The sequence below is a fragment of the Meles meles genome, chromosome 4, assembly GCF_922984935.1.
Source record: "Meles meles chromosome 4, mMelMel3.1 paternal haplotype, whole genome shotgun sequence".
NCBI classification, from domain to species: Eukaryota; Metazoa; Chordata; class Mammalia; order Carnivora; family Mustelidae; genus Meles; species Meles meles.
Genome location: NC_060069.1, coordinates 51,152,121 through 51,176,651, shown reverse-complemented (window position 1 = coordinate 51,176,651; position 24,531 = coordinate 51,152,121). Strand labels below are relative to the sequence as shown.

Genomic DNA, 24,531 nt, shown 5'->3' with positions numbered 1-24,531 from the left:
CCCCTGAGCCACCCAGGTGCCCCTCAAACATCTTTCTTGCAAAGACTTGCTGCCCTAAGTTTTGTGGTTTTTTGTTTTTTTGTTTTTTTTTTTTAATCTCAAAAATGGGGGTGCCTGGGTGGCTCAGTTGTTAAGCGTCTGCTTTCAGCTCAGGTCATGATCCCAAATTCCTGGGATCGAACCCCGCATCAGACTCCTTGCTCACTGGGAAGCCTGCTTCTCCCTCTCCCACTCCCCCTGCTTGTGTTCCCTCTCTTGCTGTCTCTTTCTGTCAAATGAATAAATAAAATCTTTAAAAAAAATTCTCAAAAATGGTGACTTGCCATTGCATGTACTTATTTGAAGTCTTTCTGGTATCAGGCTTTGATTGAGATCCACATGGAATATATAAGCAAATGTTGTGCATAGTTTTTACTGAAACAGTTCTTCGAGATCTTGTAGGGGAGATGAGGCAAATGTACAAATGCCTGGAGCATAAAGTGAATTAATATGATTGCCTGAAAAGGGTTAAAAATCTCTACATTAATTTGAAGAAGGGAAATGTTAGATATACTTTGGAGATGCAGAGAAGGGCTTCATGAACAACCAAACAGAAAAATGGGCCAAAGTTTTAAACATCCAATTGACAGAATGGGAGAGGGAAAGGAGGAGGGAAGCAAAAATGAAAGAACTAATTTCTCACCTGCCTTCTAGGGGAAAACAGTATTTGACACAGGTGTTGGATAATAATAAATGGTTGCGACTGGTGACAATGGGATGCAGCCCATCAGGAAGGTAGGAATAACTTAAAGATACAGAGGTTGGAAAACTTGGAGCGCTTGAGAAACAGAAGTCATGAAGGAAATTCACTCATTCCCTATAAGGTTGTAGGATTTGTGCTGGTTCTTAGGAGATGTATAGGGATCCCACCTAGGTCCTATAATGAAGGGCTTTAAATTGCAAATTGTGTGTCAATGCATAATTCTTTAAGAGACGGAATACTGGGGAAACTGGGGAAAGAGTGATTAAGATAAATCTAGAAGTTCTTCAGTGTTGATTCCCATGTGGGAGAAAGGGCTTGTAATGACAGCTGGGAGTTAGTTACTTCAGGGTCACAAATATATTTGATAAACCAGCTCTGTATGGATGTAACAGTATCATTTATGAGCCTAGTAAAGACTAGAATTGCAGTAGGCCTTCAAGTTGTGGTCATCCTACCTTTATCTCCTGTTAAAGACCTGTATTCAGCTTAATCCCTTAAATGCTTTCTAACACAGTCTGACTGACAACAGTGCCATTTTATAGCAATCTCTGAAAGTTGTTTTTGGGGTCTTCCATATTTCTGGAAAGTAAATGATCAATGACTGTCATTCAGTGGCCGTCATTTGGCTTGAGTTTGTTGATACGAAGGAGGTAAAACATATTTGTCTTTTGTTTCTCAGGCTGAATGTCCACAGAAATCAGCAGTGATGGTATCCATGTCAACCCAAAGACCAAATATCCCCCATATGTACTAACAGACTTTATAAGGCAATTTCCTCCAGGTTGTCATTATGGGAGCTAATGTGGACATTAACACAGGCACCATCAAGCCAATTACTCTGTTGCTGTAGTTTACTAAATGTTGCTTTTGCAGTAGGGACTGTGTTGCCAAATGGGCTCTGAACTTTAATTTGCTCAAGATAATAACAGTGAGTAAATGGATCTATCTCTGGACTTCAGAATATACTCTTGCATTTTAGAACTGTAAGAAAAAGTGACTATGTTTTATACTTTGCTACATTCATAGTTTCTATTAGAGCATACCAAGCCCAATATCTGACACCAGTCTTCATAAAGAGAAAGTATATTAATTGTGTCTCTATCCTTTTACATTAATCCATTATGAATATTTTATTCCACAGTTAGAAAAAATTATACTCACTTACACTGAAGAACATTTCTTTATAAAGAGTGCTTTATACTTTAAGACCTCATAACTTACTTTAAATATCTCAAGCACAATAAATGGTAAGAAATGAAAAATAAGCCCGAATTCATAGGGTAAGGACCATTTACAAGTCTTTTGTCTTCAGACTGTGAGTGTACAGTTAAACTTATTTGATGTGCTTAGCAGGTTGTAAAATTCATATCTCTCTGTGGTGATCCATGGGAGATGACTTCATCATAATGAAACACTTTTCAATTTGATTTTTGTAAGTTGCAGAATGATTATCATCTTTCCCCCACCAGGAAAAAAAAGCGTTTTTCTTTGCGTAACATCAAAAATCAGATATTAATTATGATCTCTTGACAAAATGAAAAATCTCTCTGCAGATCCTCTGGCACTTCTTAGTTTCCATGACCAATCACAAGTATTGGTTTTAGTAAATAAATGCATTTGAGGCAAAACATTAAATTACTTCATTAGATATACATGAATAGCCTTTCAAAAGAGAAAATAAAGGAGCCATTAGTATGTTTTGCAAGTATGCATCATCAGAAAAAATAAGTATGCATGAAATAAGCATGGTATTTTGCAGAACTTGTTATTTAAAGTAAAACTTTGAAATTTTAGGACAAAACTTTATGGAAAAAAATATAATAGAACTTTCTTTAATGCATTTGGGTCCACTGAGCTCATCAAAATGCCCTTCAAATTGGGGGATCCCACTTGAGAGAAGAAAGGAAGAAGGAAGAGGAAAGAGAGAGAGAATCTGAGAGAGAAAGGAAAATAATGTAATTTAATTTTTTTTCCATTTTATTTATTTTTTCAGCGTAACAGTATTCATTCTTTTTGCACAACACCCAGTGCTCCATGCAAAACGTGCCCTCCCCATTACCCACCACCTGTTCCCCCAACCTCCCACCCCTGACCCTTCAAAACCCTCAGGTTGTTTTTCAGAGTCCATAGTCTCTTATGGTTTGCCTCTCCTCCCCAATGTCCATAGCCCGCTCCCCCTCTCCCAATCCCACCTCCCCCCAGCAACCCCCAGTTTGTTTTATGTAATTTAATTTTAATATGTTTATATTTTTGCCAGTCTTTGTGACAGTACCCCACTGTTTTATTTACTGTAGTGTTAGAGCAAACCTTGATACCAGGTAATATAAGTCATCCAGCTTTATTCTCTTTTTGCAAAAGTGTTTGAATTATTCTGCATTCTTTGCATTTCCATACAAATTTTATAATCAGTTAGCCAATGTATGGCAATAAAATTTTCTAGGATTTACATTTAATGAATCAAATAGGGAAGAAATGACACCTTAATAATGTTGCCTTCTAGTACATGAACATGGTATATCTGTCCTATCCCTTAGATCCTCTGTAATTTCTCTCAGCAATATTTTCAGGTTCTCACTATAAAGGTCTTGCACATATTTTCATTCATAGGCCTAAATGTAAAAGCTAAAATATAAAATTTTACAAGAAAGCATAGAAGAGCCTTATGACATTGGGGTAGACAAATGTTTTCTGGAGAAGATACAAAAAGTTAAGCCAGGGAAGGAAAAAAAATTTAACTTCTGCTTCTCAAAAGATGTCATTTAAAAAATGCGATTACAAGATATATACTGGGAGAAAATAAGCACAGAATATATGTATCTGATAAAGGACTTGTTTCCAGTATATAGAAAGAGCTCCTAGAAAAAGAAGACAAACAATTGAATTAAAAACTAGGCAAAACATTTGAATAAACACTTTTCTACATAAAATATAGAGATAACCAATAAGCAAATGAAAAATGATCTACATCTGTAGTCATCAGAGAAATGTAAATTTAAACCCTGTGAGGTACTGCTACACATTGATCAGAATGGCTAAGATTCAGAAGAATGACATTACCAAGTGTTACTTAGAAGATGGAGGAACTAGAATTCTTCGTTATTGCTGGTGAGGATGTAAAATGATACAACTACAGTCTGGTAGTATCTCAAAAAGTTAAACACCTATTTACCATATGATCAGCCTTTGTCAGCCCATATATTGACCCAAGGAAAATGAAAGCTGTTTGTTTGTTTGTTTTTTATGGAATGACTTGCATACAGAAATTCATAGCTTTATTTGCAATGGCCGCAAACTGGAAACAACTCAAATATTTATCAGTAGCTGAAGAACAAATGTGCTACACTTTTGCAGCCAGATGTTACCCATCATTTATAAGGAACTGACCTATGAATAAGTACAGCAACATGGGAAAATTACACCAACATTATGCTGAGTGAAAGGAGCCAAACCCCTCTCCCTCCCCCAAAAAAGAATATATACTGTATAATTCCATTTTTGTGAAATCCTAGAAAAAAGCAAATTTAATCTATAGTGACAGAAATAATCAGTGGTTTTCTGAGGCTAGGGGAAGGGTTTTACTCTAATAGGGCACAGGGGAGCTTTTTGTGTAGTGGGAATGTTCTAGAATTTTATCATGGTGGTAATTACAAGCCCATGAACTTATTAATATTTATTAAAATTCACAATTAAAATGGCCTCATTTACTGCATGAAAAGTCACTTCAATAAAGTTTATTTAAATAAAGAAACAATAAAAAAGCATATTTCACCATATTAAAAAAACATGGCCAAGGCATATTTGAGTGACAGCTGTTGGCCTTTCATCTTACATGACTCCTAGTACATAATGTCATGAGTCCTCTAACAATTTCCAGTTTGGGTTCCTTTAAAGGAGAGCAAGCACTTAAAGACCCTTGTGAAATAACGTGAGTGCTGAATTTTTTGTGATGTTTAAGCTTTTTTTTTTCTTTTAATAACTTAAGGTTGCTTATCCGTACCTAATAGAACAATTTATCTTTTTTTTTCCTCCTAAGTAAATTGTCCTTATGGAACTTTCCCAAAACATCCTACTTCGATGTTATTTTTTAAATTAAAACGTTTCACTCTTTTTTTGTTAATCTATATAATAGTTAATTGAATAGTATAATTACTATAACAGATTCAAATGATATGACTAGACTTGGGATCAAATACAGTGGACTCTGGTAGCAGGAGTCAGGCTGGGCTTGTAGTGGTTTTGGTTGCTTGTGCACAAAGATATACACCTGAGGGGCCCCGCGGTTGGAAATTAAGTATCCTGAGTTTGACAGAGTTCCTGACATACAGTGAGTCCTCAATACCAGTTTCATTTGAACGTTTACCCTCTGCACGAGGTATCAGGAACCTTTAGAATTGGCAGTTAAGTGCTTAATAAGTATTCAGTTGAATTGATTACATGCAGTCTTATAGTGAATTCCATGGGTTATTTCCTTGTTCACTTACTAATTTTTGGCTACCCTACTTTAAAAGTGCACTTGGAATGTGAGTTCCACAAGAGCGTATCTGTCTTTCTGCTCTATCTGCCATGTCAGCCACAGTAGTGACTCCAGGTAAACATTTTCTGAAAGCATAAGCTGGATGCCTCTGGTGCCTTGTCAGGAGTCTTGTGAACAGGAATGGGTCTAAAACCAATCTCTGAGAATATCTCTTTAAAACTTCATTAAGGGGGCTTCCTGGATGGCTCAGTCCCTTATGCATTCAACTCTTGATTTCACCTCAGGTCAGGATCTCAGGATGGTGAGATCAAGCCCCATTGGGCTCTGAGCTCAATGGGGAGTCTGCCTGAGACTCTCTCTCCCTCTGCCCCTCCCCCTGTTCATGCGTGGGACAAGTGCTCTCTCTCTGGAAAAAAAAAATTAAATTAAAAAAATAATAAAACTTCATTAAGGAAATCAGTTTCTTAGGCAAATGTTCTTGTCAGTAAATTCCTTAAAAATTGTTCCGAGGAAATGGATGGTATACAGATGAAAGTGACAAGGGGTTCTAGTCAGTCACTAGTCCCCCTACCCTTCTCCTTATTCTCAGGATTAATGTAGCTGAATTCTCAGGACCCTTAGGATTCTTTGGAGCACATTTTTAAAAGCTCTGATCCTGCTTCTTACTCTAACTGACAGAAGTGGGATCCGAGGCTCAGGGTGTCTCAGTGACCTCTCTAAAGTCAGCCAGCCACACATGGTCAAGCTCACCCCTACGCACGTTTCTCCACTAATACCATTGCTTTCTCATCCACCCTTCTGTTCCAAGTTGGCTGTGCCCCATGGATACCATCTTCAGTGTTTCAGTGTTCTTTTTTTTTTAATTTCAAAGCAGTCTTTCCTTTTCTTCAAGATACACCACCGCTCCCATTTGTACCACCTGCAGCAAGCTAAATTATTCCTCGGTGTTTACACCTTTCAAATATTTATAGACCGTCATCATGGCACTCCTTAGTCATCCTCAAGCCTCGCTCTGTGTACATATATGGCTCCTTTAATCCTCCTGCACCAGTCAGTCTCTCTTGTCCTTCATTGTGAGCACCACTCTCCTCTCTGGTTCCTACAAGAGAACAGTCTGAGTATATTCCAGATGGGAAAAAAATAACCCCAACATGTTGTAACAGGGGGGAGAAAAGACCCTGAATAGATAAAAGGAACAATCTACAGGTTAATTAGTAGTATGGCCACAAATATGTGCACAGTTTTGTTTCAGAAATAAAGCAAGCTGTATTTGTTGTAACTATCTCTTCTTTGAACTTAGCAGAATGCTGATAATGCCAAGCTGTGTTTATAGTCCAAATTTTTGCTAAAGACCTTCAACTTTGCACTCCCCCTGTGTGGTATCTCTTGCCCAAGACAGAACTACAAATAAAAGCACTGAGCAAGAGCTGATGCAAGGACCCATTGCGGAGCTTATCTGTTTTTAGGCAGTTTCTGTGGATTTATAGAGTTTCTGGGAGCTCTCCCTATAAGCCTTAGTAAGGAAGAACCCTTGTGTTATCTCACTAGTTATTAGGCACTTGGGCATTAGTCATCCTATAAAAATTAAATGTGTTTACCGAATATGATAATCTAAAAATGGAAACTACGTTAGTGCAAGAGGATTCGCCCAGAAATACTCTGCTGACATAAATAGAACATGCCTATTGCCCCGTTTCTTGTTTCTTTTTTTTTTTTTTCCGTTTCTTGTTTCTTTTATTGAATAACTTTCATAGTGTTTCAGTGATTTTGGAGTCTTGAGTCTTGACTGTCCAGGGATCACCATGGAACACCATGGAAGAGATCACTTCTTACCCTCAGGCAAGCTTACTCTAATTTTTCTGAGAATCAAAACTTGAAGCCTGGGAAGGTCCTTTTTTTTTTTTTTTTTTACCCCATTCTACTTGAGCCACTTCTGAACTGAGTGGCTTTTTTTTTTAATTAACATAATGTATTATTTGTTTCAGGGGTACAGGTCTGTGAATCATCAGTCTTACACAATTCACAGCACTCACCATAGCACATACCCTCCCCAATGTCCATCACCCAGCACCCCACTCCATGTATAGGTCTTATTAGAGGAGACAGGAAGGATCTGCCCTTTCCAGGTACATAGAAATGTTCCATTTTTCCAAAATCTGCTATGATCCCCAAAGTGTTCCTTCGTTCCCAACCAAACCCTTCCTGAAGAACTTTCTGAGACTTTCTTCTGCTCTTCTCACCTGATCTCACAGGGCTATAAGCCCTGACAAGGGAGAAATGCATTTTCTGGCCGCATTCTTATTACAAAGTGTTGTGCCACACCTCAGAAATGATGATAGCCAGTGCAGTTTATTAGAATGAAATTTAAACTTTTCTACTTTTAAACCCAGTGATTCTTTAATCTGGAGGTGGCAAAGAAGGGTGGCTATTTATTTCCTCTCTCACACAAAGTAAGACTGTGAAGGAACTTATTCTCTGAATGAAAGGGGAGAGGGGAAAAGTGGGAACCTTCTCATGTTTTATTCAGATGTTAACAAAGAAAATTGAGAAGTGTGTATCCTTAGAATTGACACCATTTTTATCCCAAACATTCTGGTGATAGCAGACGACTGTTCAAGCTTCTTGAGAGTGAGGGGAATTTTTTTCAGAAGCATAGTCCCGGTGGGAAGTATTACCTAAAAGTAATACACTAATTGCTTTCAATCTTGCATATTTCCCCATACTGTGTGCATACATACATGTATTAATAACTGTTCCCAAGACATCACGCTAGCACTCCGAGAGCTCAGTGTTGCTATGCAAGTGCCAGAGACAGAATCGATGCAGACTGCAGTTTAGCAACAAGAATTTTCCAGACACGCGAGGGTGGACATGGAGATGGCCACAGGTCTGAGAGTCGGAGCCTGGATCTCCTTCTGAGCTCAAATGTAGCATCATGTGTCAAGTATTCGTGGCATCCCTCTGCCCACTCCACTGAGAAGATGAATGGCACTGCCAGCATTTCCAGGGAGCTTAGATCCTCAAAATCTATCCACGTACATCTAGGACTGCATTCCATCTTGTGGATTTGCACAGGAATTCCTTAGAATATGAAGTCTGGATGAAAGCCCAGATAGAAAAGTACATTGTGCTCTATTGTGCATGTGATTTATATCAACGTTCATACCAAAAATGTATTTTACAGTGATATATCTTAGAGGAATTCCTTACGTTTTGTTATCGTTTATAATTTAATATGTAAATTCCTCCCCGTAACACTTCAAGCCACCAAGGGCTGGGATCTCTGTTGAGGTACTCAGGACTAGCTCAGGTGGTTGAGGTAACTTGCCCAAAGTCATAGGTTATATACATGGTAGAGTCCGGGTTGGAACCCGGTTATAATTACAGATCTACTACCTTTCACCTTGAGTGTTTTTTATCCTTTGAAAGTTAATAGCAAAACAGAAGCCTTTTGTCAAGTGAATGTTGTATGTAAATCCAGTGTACAAAAACGAATCAGTTCAGACTGAGAGGGAGCAGAGCCTGGCCTTTTGGCCCCAAGGTATGGCTGCAGAACCCACTAACACACATCTTGCTGCCATTCCTTTGGTTTTCAGAGCACCCAGGTGGAAAACTCCAGAACATGTCAGGGTGTTTCAGAGAGAAATTGATTGGTTCTGCTGTTTCAGATAGTCCTTGTTCTGGCATCATGCAGGAGTCATCCTTGTGGACTACCTTGTGCCACAGGATACTCCTTTCACCGTATGGGGAGGGAGGAATTCCTCATGCTCAGGCAACAGCGCCTACTAGTGGACAGAAACTAATATTTGAGGTGGCACCCCTGGGAGCTAGAAGACCACTCTGCTTAGGGCCTGCAGGCCTGTGTCCAGGTCCAGGTCTCATCTCTTCTGTCAAGGCACCGCCTCTCCCTGAGCCTTTGTTTTTGCATTGTTAGCTGAGGTTAAACCAGATGTTTTCTAGATTTTCCACATGTTCTTTCATTCCTAGATTTTTAAATCCTCTTAACATTATATTAGGGGCATTTCAGCACTGCATGGAAAAACAAAAGCTAGGGTGTAGTCTCCTATGAAACTATCCCCCACCTCCGAGTTCAGTACCACAGCGTGGGTAATGAGGTCCAGGTCAAAGACCGCTAGACTTGGGGCCAGATGAGCCAAGCCTAAATTCCAGTTCTGCTGTCAACCTCTCAAGTCACACACAAGATGATTCCTAGGTTAACTCGTTTGCTAGATAATTGCCTTATCTAGCGTGTAGTTGTTGTGAGGTAATGTTCAAACAATATGAAAGAGGTGAAATTTTAATGTGAGCCTTCAGGACTTCTCTCAATCTTGATATATTAGAAATTTAAAAGTAATGTTAGTCATAACTTTCATTTTGCTCATTGTGGTAGCATCAAGTGAGAAAGCACATTTAATATGATAAAGTACTATATAAATATAAGGAGTGCTTGGTAACGTCATAAGATGCTCATGGCTATTGTTGGGCATTGAGATACTAAAACTTTAGAAACATCCTCTCGAGTTACATCATGGTTAGGTTTGCTCTTAAATAACCACAATTCATTTGGAGATTTCCCATCACAGAGACTAAGAATAATTGGGCAAATTAAAGTATTTTCGGCTTGGGATGGAGCTTGAGAGAAATATAAATTCCCACGAGAGATACCATAGAGCAGATTCCAATCATAAATCAAAAATAATCATGGCAATAGCAGTTGTAACTGTACTAGTAAATATTGTGGGTTTTTTTTCTCGTAACCGATCAATCATGAAGTGAATTTTAAATATAGGAAAATATATTAAGAATTCAGAGGGGGAGTATGAAAATGTCCATGTGTGAAAATTAAGTTGAAGGGAAATCTTGGCTTTAGTCAAGATAGATGCTGAGGGGCGCCTGGGTGGCTCAGTGGGTTAAGCCTCTGCCTTTGGCTCAGGTCATGATCCCAGGGTCCTGGGATCGAGCCCCACATCGGGCTCTCTGCTCTGCAGGGAGCCTGCTCCCTCCTCTCTCTGCCTGCCTCTCTGCCTGCCTCTCTGCCTAGTTGTGATCTCTCTCTGTCAAATAAATAAAATATTAAAAAAAAAAAGATAGATGCTGATATTCCTGTCAAGGATGTTGTGAGGTTCATGTGAGCTTCCTGCCAGGCTGGATATTTTTAGGAACTTTGGAGTTCTAAAGCAATAAGCCTGGTTAGAGGACAGGTGAAGGGGGTCCCAAAGCCGGACTGCTGGGTCCCTATTCCAGCTTCAGTATTTAACTCCTTGGCCACAGGCAAGTGACTTAACCATCTCCAGGCTGCCATTTCTGCTGTTATAAAGGAGATGATGATAGGACCTACACCAGCAGGTCAGTGGAGAAATGACCCGAGGTAATGTATTTAAATACTTAAAACAATGCTTGGCAAATCCTAAGTACTGAATAAATATTGACTACTATCTTCCCTTGGGGGTCCACAATGAATGTCGAGCACTAAATTCTCTAGTAACAGTTTGATGAATATAAATCTTGTGTAACTGCCTCACAGATGCAACTGTCTCTATTGTCCGCATATGGACTGTCCTCTTTATAGGTGGGTCCAGAATGTGTGTCTCCCTGCTTTTGGTTGCAGTGATCTCTCCATTTGAAGCTAAGCTATACCTCCTACAGTTGGAGGGAAACAGAATCAGGGCCTGTACTGTGGCTGTTGTGGAACTTTGTGGCCAGGTAGTGAAGGCAGTCATTGCCGTCCCCTTTATACCGAGGCTGAGAAAATTTACCTCTGTGTGTCATACTTAGGACAGAATAGAAACTTCCTAAGTGTGTTTGCTGAGGGGCTGACAGAACGGCTGGACACCTGACTCAGCCGAGACGACCTGATCCTTGAGGGGGGCCACTTATTGCTTATTTGGAAAACACATGCCTCAGGCTCTGGAAATTTAGGAAATCTGTCCAGGTTCCCATAGCCAGTGAGTAACAAAGGCAAGACTCTCAGTTCTGTCTGATTTCCTTTACACCTTTATATATAACTTGTTAACGGGTGCTATGCATTGCATTCAGAACTGCAAAGTAGTGTTGTTTTTTGTTTTGTTTTTGTTGTTATCTGATTTTTGCTTTTATTGGAGCTGCTTTCCCTGAGAACGGAAGTTGCGAGAAAGTGATTGTCCTGACATGTGTATGTCCCGTGCATGTGTGTGTTACTTGGTTTGGCGGAGGTTGGGACCAAGGGTGCGCGGTGTCCCAATTCAGCGCCTTTGTCAACGCGACTAAGTACAGCTTACTAGGAGGTGGCCCCATAGGACCAGGGCTTTGGGTCCTAACCGTCACTGCTTTGTCAGAATCCTGTAGGACAGACTATACTGTGCAGCACATACACATGCAGTTCCTTCTAGAGCAACAGTTCTCGAACCCACTGCACACTAGCATTATCACGTCAGGGCCCCATTCCAGACCACATAAATCAGAATCTCTGGAAGCAAAGTACGGACATCATTGTTTAAAAAAAAAGATTTCCTAGTAGGAAGCCAGAGTTTGAGTTTCAATACTTTAAAATCTTCTCTGAAGGACCCCTCACGTCTACGGATCTCCCTACCTGTCGCAGATTCCGATGTTTAATGAGAGCTCCTGAGGTTTTGGGGTCAGAGAGGTGATGCTGTATCGGCTCTTCTTTCCCTGGTTGTGAAGATCTCGGGGCAGCAGGAGGTGGGGCTGAGACGGGAACCAGGTCAGACTTCTGAAGCCCGTCTTCGCCACCAGCATGTGTTTTTTCTACGAGTACAGTTTATTGTTCAATCGTAACTTGCACGTCCTTGGCATTGGTTGGGAGTGGGGGCTGTTCTGCCCCTGAGACTTTGGCCAAGTGACTTAACCTCAGACGTCTTACCTAGCAAATAAAAATAGGTAAGGATTATAGCACCGTGAAAGAATGTATGTGGAGTGCTTAAAGCAGTGCTTGGCACAAAGAAAAAAACACAGTAATTTTCTTTTATATTTTTGTTATGCTTCTCCACAACGAAGTGTAATTAAGTCTGTGGGACATGCTTGCTTTTGCAACCCCATGTGGGACTCCCCCTCCCAAAGCCCCCGTCTTCCCTGAAGGTCCAGCCTGAGCAAATATGTATCTAGAAATGAATCACCTCATGGCTAGACTTCATAATGACTTCCTTTCATCAGTAGGATTCAGCCTTCACTCCCATCTTATCAGGTCTGTGGCCCGGGCCTTTATCCACCCACTCATACCATTCTCTCTGACAATTAGGGGTGTTTTTTGTTTTGTTTTGTTACTCTAGCTTAATTTCTTTTATTCCTTACTTTTAATTTCTCTGAAGGCTTCCCGTGTCTCCCACTGGTCATCATGCTATAGCAGTCATCTCTCCTTTGCCTGCCATGTCTGTGCTACATGTGTGTGCGAGAGAGCACAGACATGTGTCTGTATGGGGGGAGAGAGAGAGAGGAACTGCCATCTGCTGCCTCCTCCCTCCCACCCAAGTCCCCACAGAATCTTCAGGTATCTCAGCAAGGATCACCTCAGCGATACCATAATGAACTAGTGCGATACCATTGTACATATGTCAGTCAGGAGACAACACTAGGTGTGCCCTACAGTCCAGCTTTTAAGATAGGATGAGGATCCCATTATTCACACAGCTAAATAGCACTAACCCGAGGAGACTCAATATTGCCATGTTACTTAAAGGCGGAGTTCAAGGAAGTAGGAAAAAGCTGACACATACAGTCAACACCCTATGTGGCCATCAGTTGACATTCTTGATAGATTCTGTGTAGTTCAAGGCCATTCAGCACTGCTATAGGATACACTCATTTACAACACAAAAGAAGACTTCTATAGGGGTGCTTCTAACTAATATAAGTGAACTTACGCAATGCTGGCCAAATTTGAGAACGTTTAGCTGATTCTGTTCTTGTATGTTGTCAATGAGTAGAAAGCCATTGAAAACTCTTCGAAATAAGACTTAAAGAGACAGCATGAGGGCGATACCTCATAGGTGAGAGTAGAATTTTTTTTTTTTTTCAGCCAACTTAGTGTTAACAGTCTGTCCCTGAACTGTTTTGGATGCGGATGAATCAAACCTGTGTGGGCAATGCTCGTCAGCTGTTATCCTAATGAGCAGTACAGAAATAGGGACCCCTTGGAACAGCGGCTCAACCTGGCTGAACGTGAGAATCGGGTTTTTAAAATTCCAGCTTTTAAAATTCCAGCCCTAGAACATCCCACCCCATCCAATGAAATCGGAATCTCTGGAGCTGGAACCCAGAAATCAGTGCTTTGTTTCGTTTCGTTTTTTAAGTTCCCCAGATTATCCAATATATAGGCAGGGTTGAAAATCAACTGTCCTGGGACTTAAGTAGTTGAAAAAACAGGGTGTCTCTTATGACATTAATGCTACAAGATTCTATAATATAAAAGCTTTGGTGATGAGAAAATGCCATCATTCCAGAACCTTCAGTGACTGTCATATGCACCTGTCATAAAAAGAATGCAAACTTGTTCTATTATCTTTTTGTGCCTTCAGTGGAAAATAATTTCTGAATCAGCTTAATGGAGGCTCTGCTCTAGGAAGATAATTCCAGTGGCCATATATAGGATAATTGGAGCAGTCTTTATTTCTAGGAATACTTTACCATGACTTCATTACCCTGATATAACCTTATTGATTCAACTTTTCAAACAGGACTGTGCTCAGAATATTTTGCAGAAGGTGCATAATGAGAAACCTGATATACCATACAATCATCATATAGGGTTTCAATTCATTGTGATAGTTAAAAATAGAATATGGCTTTGCCTGTGCCTAAATTTTCCATTATAAGTCAGATAGCAAGGAAGACGTGAAGACAAATGTGACCTGGCTTGATGTCTGCATACGCATACATTTTCTATTTTACTTTTGATGTTGAATAATGTGAAACTTTGGGAGTATCACCAGCTTTCAAAATGGCTGTGGACAATTTTGATCCTACCTGGGAAACAAGCAGTGTTTGCTAATAGTACAAGGATCACACACATAAAAAGCATTTTTACTTAAAATTTTATTTTTACATTCTAAAGGAAATATATCCACATTACCGAAAGAAAACAGGATGCAATTAATATGAAAACCTATATCCTAATACTCTGCCTCCTTTGCTCAACCTGTTAGTGGCCTGAAATGTCACCCTCTACCCATGCCCTTCCTAAAAATGACTTGTTCCAATTCTGCATAACCTTCCAGACATAGCTCAGGACTAAGACTTCCATAGAGTTTTTCCATTTATAAGAGGAAATAAGTCAGATACTGGAGCAATCAGGAAGCCATTCTAATGGCCCATGAAAGGTGATGGATCCCGATTTGGGTAGTAGGCATGCAGTGGAAAGAAGCCTTCCAGAAAGCGTCACTCCAGAGGTTGCTATAGTTGGGACAGGGTCCATGGGTGAAGGAGTGAAAAGAACCCGTAACTGGTTCTAGAGAAAATACGAAGCCGAGCACATAGCAAGCAATAATGTATAAGCAAGCTTTAGAAACAGCTTCTTTATTATTATTATTATTCAGGCATCTTAATTCACTATCAAAATTCTCCTCAGCCTGTCTGATCCTCTGTCATTGGATTTTTTTTTTTTTAAATTACTGTGCTAAGCTTTGCCAGCAAGTTCCTTATTCCAGCCCTGGGTCTGAACTTGAGCTTCCTACCGGCCCCTAATCAACTCTGTTTTCTTCATGCTCTGATGCCTTCCAGTCTGGTACCATTCCCCTGGTTTTTCTCATTTAAAAGTGCTGAGATACTTGTCCAAAAGATGGGCATTAAGACTGTGGTCTGCTTTTAATGATGTGTAGTGTAAGCCCCTCTAGGGGCAAGGATGTACTCTGCTTGAGTAACTTTCTTCCCATTGTGAATGCTTCCCTAAAAGGCATAGTTTGTAAATTTTGTTAATGTGAAAAGGGAACATTCGGGCACCTTTTCTGCCCTGCTGATGGGTAGGGCTATTTTTATTTTTTGTTCTTCGCTCTTTTTCTGTGCTTGTGATTTTAAAGGTGCCAGACTGACTGCCCTCGAGCCTGTGTCCCCGATTTCTCCCAAGAATAGGAAAAATACGGGAGGCAGCTGAGCTGGTCATGTCTGGGTCCAGCATATTAGCCTGACCCACTCTGGAAGAATGTTCTCCAAATTATAAAGGAGAAGATTGTTCCTTATGAATACAGCCCATCTGCTTTCATAGCTGAGAAGACAAATCCTTGTTGTGCCCAGCACCAAGTTACTGCAGAGGTTTGGGATCTAGTCAAGCCCAGCCACTCACTCCCTTTGGAAAAACCAGAATGTTTTTCTCTCTCCCATCTCCACCTGTCACAGTTCCATCCTTGAGTTGGGCTCAAATACCTCTTTCTCCACAGAACCTTTGCCGAGCCCCTCTCACACGTGACTTCCCTCCCACACCTCCACAGCACTTTCTCCTCTGGTACTTGGCACCTTTTTCCATGTGATTATAGAGTGTATAGAGTCGTATAGAGATTGTAAAAGGCACTGACATCATCGAATCCGTTTCTGTAGATCACACAGAAGCAGACAAAGAAGCTGGCAAAGAGCAGATACCTGGGGAACGTTTGTCGAACAGAATGAAAATTTCAAAACTTGTCTTTTCAGCCTGACCTTTAGGGGTCTTCCCTCATCTTTCTCTCTAATCAGTGATTGAGATTCTCTCCCGTGTCCTTGGGGTTAGCAAGCAAACTCTCCATAGACTATGTAGACTCTAGCTCTAGGGTTCCAGAGACTATACCTCGGATCAGCCATGGTCCAGATCGGAATCTCTACCTCCAGCTGTCTTATAGACCACCATGACCAGTAGACTGTGACATTTATCCACACATCATTACTTAGTCCCTGGTGGACTGTCAGGGAGCCCTGTTTAAGGTGTAAAGGGGAAAGAGTAATAAATAAAAATAATTCTGTTGACTTGAATTTAACACATTTGAAATGTAAAATTAGAGTATTTTCATGTCATTAGTATGTATTTTTTTTTCTGCTGCTGCTGCTAAACCTATATTTTTCATTATCACTATTGTATTGCATTATTTCTTCAGTTTAACAAAATAGATCGGTGATTTCAATATGATTCAGTGAAGGCAGGAAAAATAGTAATAAAGGTAATACCATAAATACCACTTTGGATTAATATTAAAAATGGAGATTTTGGTGAAAGAGGGTTCCAATATAAATATTGGAAGTGAATCTGTGAATTCTAAGATAAATGTGTAAGTCTGCACAAACAGTTATAAAGGAATAGTTTGAATACTAAGTATGATGATGACTCTTTAAAAAATAGGATTTTATGAATTGGTGATCCATTGGCCTACAATCACAGTGTGTTTTCTGTGATGAAATGGCAGATAATGACATGAAGCTTTGAGAAGTGTAGCATCAAGTTCAAACATAGCACAGTGAACTTTTTAGTAAACCAGTTAAGCTGTTGGGGTATTTTTCCTGAATAATCACAAAACAAGTGCCATATGCAATAACCTAATTTTGTTACTAAAGGCAATGAAAGTCCATAATTTTAAAGGCAACTTTCTAAGGTTATGCATCTCATGATAAAAACAGATATAAATAGATAAAAACAGAATAACTCTTGGGTGGAAGTTTGTAGAATAAGCCACAAAGTTATTACAAAAGCTTTTATCAGATATCAAGTATATGATATCAGAACTTCATAATGTCAACTATAGTGCAGACAGCTCAGTTTCTGGGAGTTTAACTCTTTTTTCCAGTACTTGATATTTCTTATTCCTTAAGACAAAAAAGCGATCTGTAGTTTGGGTTATATTTTAAAAATACATTCGAGTCCTGCAACAGAGCATATAGGAATATTTTCCAGTGCCAATACAACCAGAGAGGATTAGAAATATATTTGCCTCTTTTCTCCCAAGTTGAAACATTTAACCCTCCCGTTTGTAGGTGTGAAATGATTGTCAATCCAATGTGATGGAGTGCTGAAAGCAGACTTCAGTGAGAAAGCTCCCCATAATGTCAGCTCTGTGTTCAATCCCGATGCACAGAAGGAAACAGAGGCCAGACAGGGTAGTGGTTAAAACCATGGCCTCTGCTGCCTTCGGCTCAGGTCATGATTTCAGAGTCCTGGGATCGAGCCTCACATCGGGCTCTCTGCTCAGCTGGGAGCCTGCTTCCTCCTCTCTCTTTCTGCCTGCCTCTCTGCCTACTTGTGCTCTGTCTGTCAAATAAATAAATAAAATCTTTAAAAAAAAACAACAAAAAAAACCGGCCTCTGAAGCTAGACTACTTGAATTTGAATTTCATTAACTGTTTTTTTTGTGACTCAGTTTCCTCATCTGTAAAATGGGATAGCAGCAGACCTATGACATAGGGGGCTATCAATATGAAATGAGTTAACGTATCTAAGAGCACCTCAAAGATGCCTGGCACAGGGGATGGGACGCCTGAGGTTCGCTACAGCTTATGTGTTAAAGCCCCCCGATTCTTATTGACATTCCCAGTGACCGATAATTATTTGTGAAGACTTCTTACTTACAGCAATAAAGAATAGGAAGGAAAACTGGATGTGGATCTGACCTCTGGCTCAAGATTGCCATGACGGAACCAGATCGAGATACGGACTGCAGCCAGTGCAGTGCCTCACACTGACATAAATATTTGTCTTCAGTTATGTTTTCTTATTCCTATTTAAAACAACGAATTTTTTGAAACCTAAATCTGATGTCCGTATGTGGTCCAGATGCCCCATAAATCAGTTTAAGAATGCTGAAAGTTTACAGAACACTGGGCTGGACGGTGACAACCAGGACCTCAAGATTCAAAACCCTAGGGTCTATGGAACCGCTGCAGGTTTTAGGGATGTTCAAACAGGATCAGACTTGGAGGCAATACTAACTGAGTTGTAATAACTTGAACGGTGTCAGGTGTAAGAGATGAGACAGTTTCACGAGGCCCTAGAAAACACAAGTGGAAGTACTGGGTAGCAGTTAGCTTGAAGAAGCAGCCTGGCTCAATATGAGAAAGAACTTTCTAGCTGTCGGAACTGTCAGGAAATAAAAGGGACTTGCTTTTGATCTGTCTATCACTGAGGGCTGGATGCAGGGATTTTACAACCTGGGCTTTTCTGAAAGGAGTTGAAGGGTTTTTGTTTTTTGTTTTCTGTTTTGTTTTGTTTTGTTTTACCCCCATTGTCTAACCAGACATGGAGACTCTCTAAGCAGAAAGACCTTCTAGATGTGCCTTCCACCGCTACCTTGCTGAGTTATGTTGCTCTTATACTTGGTGTGAGATTAGAGGCACAGCAGTGGCCTTGGCATCAGGAGATTTGACTTCTCCTCTGTCACTTTCTATAGGTCTTGAGCTGTGAGGTTCAGGTCCTCAAATGCCCCATGGAAGATCCCATCATGGCAGCCATACTCGGGCCGGGGGCTCTACCCCAGTGATCTTGCTCCTGGTGGCGGCAGCAGTGGTGGTGTCGGTCCTGTTGCTGCTGCTGCTGCCATTTTGAGTCCGCTGTCTCCTCCGTGTTGCCTTCAGCCCTAGGGAGACCGAAAGTGTTGCTCGGTATATTCTCAGGAGTCAATCCCTTTTTCTGTCTTTCAGGCCGCTGTGCTCGCTGTGGGGAGAATGTCATTGGGGAAGGGACAGGATGCACTGCCATGGATCAGGTCTTCCACGTGGACTGTTTCACCTGCATCATCTGCAGCAACAAGCTCCGGGGACAGCCCTTCTATGCCGTGGAGAAGAAAGCTTACTGTGAGCCCTGCTACATTGTAAGTTCACGTTCTGCTCTGCTGCTCCTCGGGTGCTTTACAAAGATGTCTTCTTTGGCAGAATGCCAGTCGCTCCAGATAGAATGTAGCCAGCAGACCTTTGTTTCTCCCCAGATTTCAAAGTGTGGGTGTGCGCGCGCGCGCGTGTGTGTGTGTGTGTGTGTGTGTGTGTGTGTGTGTGTGTTTGTAGATTGGCATATCTTAATTTTTTCCAATTGTCCCCTATTTCTGTAAGGTCAGAAAGACATGGTAGGAAGATCTGGTCATCATCGATTAGTGGTCTGCTGGGAAGATCATCCCCTTGTGCCTTTCAGGCATGTACCGTACAAGCTCACACACACACCACCCCTGCACAGGAGAAGTTTTCCCAAGTGGCATTGTCATACCTCTTATTATTAGGTCTCACCCTGCATTTGAATTTGCCAGTATTTGTAAAGAAACACTACCGGGTTTCTAGACTCCCCGGTGCTCTTTCAAATTCCTGGGACCTTTGAAACACCTCTTCTCCACCCAGAAGATTTCCAACCTACAGTACCCAGCAGGTTTCAGTGATGCGAATAGATAGATCCTTTATAATACAGGGAAATGAATTTCCCTTAAAGGAAGATGAATAGTAGGCTGACTGAGCTAATAATTGAGTTTGTTTTGTTTTGTTTTATTTTTTAAAAACACAACAACTATATTTAATAACATAGCTGGGTGGCTAAAGCATATTCTATCTTCGTTATTTCCCAGGCTACTTAAATCTACACGTGAAGCTATCTTCTGATACAGCAATTTGGTGAATGAATATAAACTGGTTTTAAACTTAAAAATACATTTCCTTGTTGTCTTTCTGCATGATTTTAATCTGTTTAACACTTGTTAGTGGAAAATTGGTGCAGTGGAAAAATTGGTGCATTTTTGCAAACATAACATAAAGGAAGCTTTGGGTGCAAGGTCTCGGGAGTTACACTTAGCTCTGCAGAACCCCAAGGCTCAAGTTCACCGCAGACGTTTCTGGCCGTGTCAGTATCTTCCCGTGACCTGCCGGCTCTAACTCATTGAAGCCCTGGAGTCCACAGAACAGATCTGAAAGTTCTTCAAGGTTAAGACCTTGCAGGATTCAATATTGTTTTGCATCTCTTAGGTTCAATTTTATTTCATTTTACTCCCCAAAGAAAAGACAAATTAACTTAAGTACCTACCGCATCCTACTAGTGTCACACGCGCCAGTGCTGGAAACCAAGTCCTCTTTGTAGACGTGAGAATAAAGAATCACAGAAAGGAGGAAAATGACCTCTTCCGGAAGTTCCATCACAGGGGACATAGCCAAGGCTATATTCAGTCCTTCATACCCCTAGTCGGGTAGTCTCTGCTGACAGCACACATTTTTTTTTTTTTTAAAGATTTATTTATTTGACAGATAGAGATTACAAGTAGGCAGAGAGGCAGGCAGAGAGAGAGAGGAGGAAGCAGGCTCCCAGCCAAGCAGAGAGCCCGATGCAGGGCTCGATCCCAGGACCCTGGGATCATGACCTGAGCTGAAGGCAGAGGCTTTAACCCGCTGAGCCACCCAGGCGCCCCGACAGCACACATTTTTAAGTTTGTCTAGAACATAAGCAGAAACACTGTAATGTCCTATTGATCGAGGCGGGGGGGAGGCAGTTACATCTATGAGGCAAAGTCTACTGAACAGAAGCTTACCTCTTTAGGAAATAAGAATATTTCAAATACCACCCTTTGAAATCTTTATTGAAAAGAGAAACAATACAAAATCCCCTGCCTTTGTAAACAGACCGCGTGGACAGTGACTTCGGGCCAGCACATGAAATTACTTATTGCAGTAAACTCTGTGGCCGTGATGTCCTCAGAACCTTTGTCCTTATACGAAGTGACCACACTGCTGTGTTTTGTGTAGCTCTCTGTCTATTTTTCATCCTTCCTTGGACTGCACTGTTGGTTTTTCCTACTTAAGAGGTACTCTGGTGACAGTCTCCTTCATTTTTTCTTGTATCCCTCAGGACTAAGGATTGTATGAGCAATATTGGGAAATGGTGTAACATGGTGTGAGGAACATGGTTTGAATTTCATTTCCTCATTTAAGGCTTTGTCTCCTTGAGAGAGCTCTTTCCGAGCCTCAGTCCCCCCATAGATATGGGGGTCATTGCAGGATTTTCCCCAGAGGCTTGTGAAGATGAAATGAGGCAATCCTGTAAAGCACACTTGGCCTGCCCAAGGAATGGTAATGGAATGCTTGTTACGTTATTCTGAGATGAATTTTGGTAAGATTTCTGGCATGTTTAGTACTTCTGAATATAAGGACCTTACATGTGCCATTGACTCCTTGGACTTTAGGGAATTGTTTTAGCCTCACAGGCATACCCCTGTCCCATTTTTAAATGCTTTTCTTGCCCTTCTGAGTGTGTAATACGACTGAAAAAAGTGTCGTCTGGCTAAATTATGGATTTCTACTGTGTGTGGGCTCGGGTTTCGCTCTCCAGGCCAGGCATGAGGAGCTCGGTGATTCTTGAGTTGGTAGTTCCTTCTGCTTTGGTTGCCCTATTGCTAGACTGTGCTTATGACAAAGAAGAGTATCTGGGAAATATTTAATCACATCCTCGGAAGAGCTGGATGAATTCAAACAATGGAAATTCTTACCATCCTTTTTAACATCTCTCCCTCAGAAGAACCTTTAATCAAGATTTTTCTTTATGAAATCTATCCATGGTGAATCTAAAATGTAATTTAATTCTTATCAGAATTCAGTTAAGCTGTATTCAGAGACCCTGTTCAATATTGATTTCAGAGTTCAGCACAGCCCTCCAGCTCTCAGATGGATGTTTTAGCATTTTAATTTCTTGGGGACTTTTCGTAAGTCCAATAAGCTGCCACACCAGAAATGTGAAGAGTTTTCTTTTGAGGGGATCAGGGAAGCTGAGAGACTAAAATGAAACAAGTTGGTTTTGAAGACAGAAGCGTGTGGTAAGGTAGATCCTAGGGCTGTATGTCTGTCACTTGGAACCAAAGCTCTTTGAACAGAAACACCTGCGATGGCATCTGGTCAAACTGTGTCTTGTTCCATTGGTGGAAACTGATGTCCAAGAGACATCCTGTATAAACAAAGTGAAGAAAACCCAGGCCCTGGGCCTCACTCAGTGTGCTTTTTTTTTTTTGTAATAGAATCAGAATATTCATGACTGTGGTTTAGTTCATTATTTCTGTGTAAAGACCACCCATGTTCGATGCTCTGAGTTTAGAAAGGAGACTCATCTAATATAAATTTAATTTCTTCTTGCCTAAATTAATTATTGATCAACTTAGATCGTATTGAAATTGACCATTTACATAATTTGGAGGGAAAATATACCAGTTATGTTTTCATCTTTGCTCCAATGATTATTCAGATTTTCCTATTGTCTCTTGAATCCTTAATCCTTGCACATACGCAACTGTAATTAAACCGGTTTGGTTCTGTAAGGCACTATAATTCTCTTTAATCATTTTATATATGCTTTCTTTTGTGTTTTCTATTGGTTGACCTAATATAAATATGTATATAGTTTCCACTGTTAATAATCTCTATTTTTTAGGTTTTTTCCATTTAGTTTTGCATTACGTTTGCATACTACATTTTAAAGGTATTTGCCACTAGAAAGGTATTGGGCGTTTTCCATTCTTTCAATATTGTAAATAACATGCCTATAAATAGCTGAGTAAAAGTTTTATATTCTTTTACTTTGGTTTTTTTTCTTAGCATAAATTCTTTGATTTATATTACCAAGTTTACTTTGCAGCAATTTGGAGAACTTTTGCTAGATTTCTTTAGAAAGATTTCTCAAATTCGCAGAACCATCAGCAATGTGAAACCATATGTTAAACTATAACCTATCCACCATTGAAGAGGTTTATTTATATTTAATTTGAACCAATTTAATAAGTGCCTTATGTAACAGTTATTTTTTTAAAGATTTCACTTATTGAGAGAGAGAGAGAGCATGCTCAAGTGGGGGGAGGAGCAGAGGGAGAGGGACAAGCAGGCTCGCGCTGAGCATGGAGCCGGACGCAGGGCTCCATCCCAGGATCCTGAGACTCTGACCCAAGCCGAATTCAAGAGTCAGACACCCAGCTAACAGAACCACCCAGGCACCCCTATAATAATTATTTAATTTACATTTGTATAGTTATTAGCAAAATCAGTAAGATGCTTCTCAACTTTGGTGATCTCTTAAAAGCTTAGTTTTGATTATTTTTATGGAGGTGTATAAATGAACAGATTAAAATTACGAGTACTAAGCTTCCTTGACAAGTAAGGTGATATAAATAGAATATGTTGCTTCTAGACCTTGGTCTCCTCGTATGACCTTGGATAAGTCATTTAATTTCTGAGTACCAGTATCCTCATCGATGAAAGGGAGATAGTAATTTCTTCCCCGTCTTCAAAGAGAAGGAATGACCAGTTGGGATATTTTATACATTATGAAATTGTTTACTAATAGAGGGGCTTGATCCATTAATAACATTGTTATCATCGCTTTGTCCCTTAGCATAATCTGATACAATTTAGAAATCCTCTGTGTTTGGGGTAATTTCATAGCTACAGTTGCTATGGAAATACTGAAATAAATAGACGTCATAGAAGGAATATGAGGACATACAGGAGAAGAAGAGGTTCATGCTTTGCTTGAGAAGATTTTTCTGTTGGTATGAGTATGAGGGGCAACAGCCGTGCCTCCCACTTATGTGTTCTGTCCTGAATGAGACGGGTTTAGCCACAAGTATAGGTTAACAGAAGAACTGCTGTGTCCTTAGCATTGCCGAGGAGTCTGGGCCTGAGACATAGCACATCAGAGATTCTCAGCAGAAGTCTGTTTACGAAATGGCAGCCAAGCATCTTCCCCTAAACCAGAGCTCTTACTCAGAGTGGATCAAGTCCAGCTTCTAACTCTCCAACAGTGGAAGTCGCTACAGACATTTTTATTAGAATTAAAATCCAAGTGATTAAAAGGCCTCAGGAAATCGGAGGCCAGCTCTGCAGGAGACTAAACACTGCAAGGTTCCTGAGCTTGACACATCCGTGGCCAACATGCTTGCGGCCTTTTGCTCCCTTATGTCCCTAAATGGCCACAGGCTCCTACCTCTGCAGGGAAGTTGTCCTTCTATATGCTCAGTTCCTCCCAGTAGTGTTTTAAAGGCAGTTATGGCCAGTGCTTTATGTGGGTGTTGGGAAAGGAGCTTAGAGTTTGGACAAATGCTGAAAAATCCGTGAGAACTCCTCTTGTCTTTTCTCATTGCCCACCCCTGCTTCCTCACCTCCGAGGAGCATCTGTCTCTCTTTCCCCCTCACACCACACGCACCTGCACACACACTTGCTTCTTGATATTCATCAGTATCCCTCAAGCGCTCTTCCGGAAAGGAGAAAATGCTTCAAGAAAGAGGGACATCTGTCAAGTATCCTCTAGAGCGATTTCACCATACCAACTAATAGTGATCGTTCCCTCTCTCTGCACCCCCCCCCACATTTGACAGTGCTCCTGAGCACCCTTGTTCCTAACAGAAACTTGTGAAACAGACCAGTGCGGGG

At 40.6% G+C, this 24,531-nt stretch overlaps 1 protein-coding gene across 20 annotated transcripts in view; it reads left to right on the top strand.

Moving 5' to 3' along the window:
- LOC123940120 (LIM domain containing preferred translocation partner in lipoma) overlaps positions 1 to 24,531 on the top strand; it is a 660,801-nt gene that overhangs the window by 523,859 nt on the left and 112,411 nt on the right. For all 20 annotated transcript variants that reach the window (XM_046002569.1, XM_046002568.1, XM_046002572.1 and 17 more), the window contains one exon: positions 18,798 to 18,967. In XM_046002569.1, the coding sequence (XP_045858525.1) occupies positions 18,798 to 18,967 (170 nt within the window). The remainder of the gene's footprint in view (positions 1 to 18,797; positions 18,968 to 24,531) is intronic.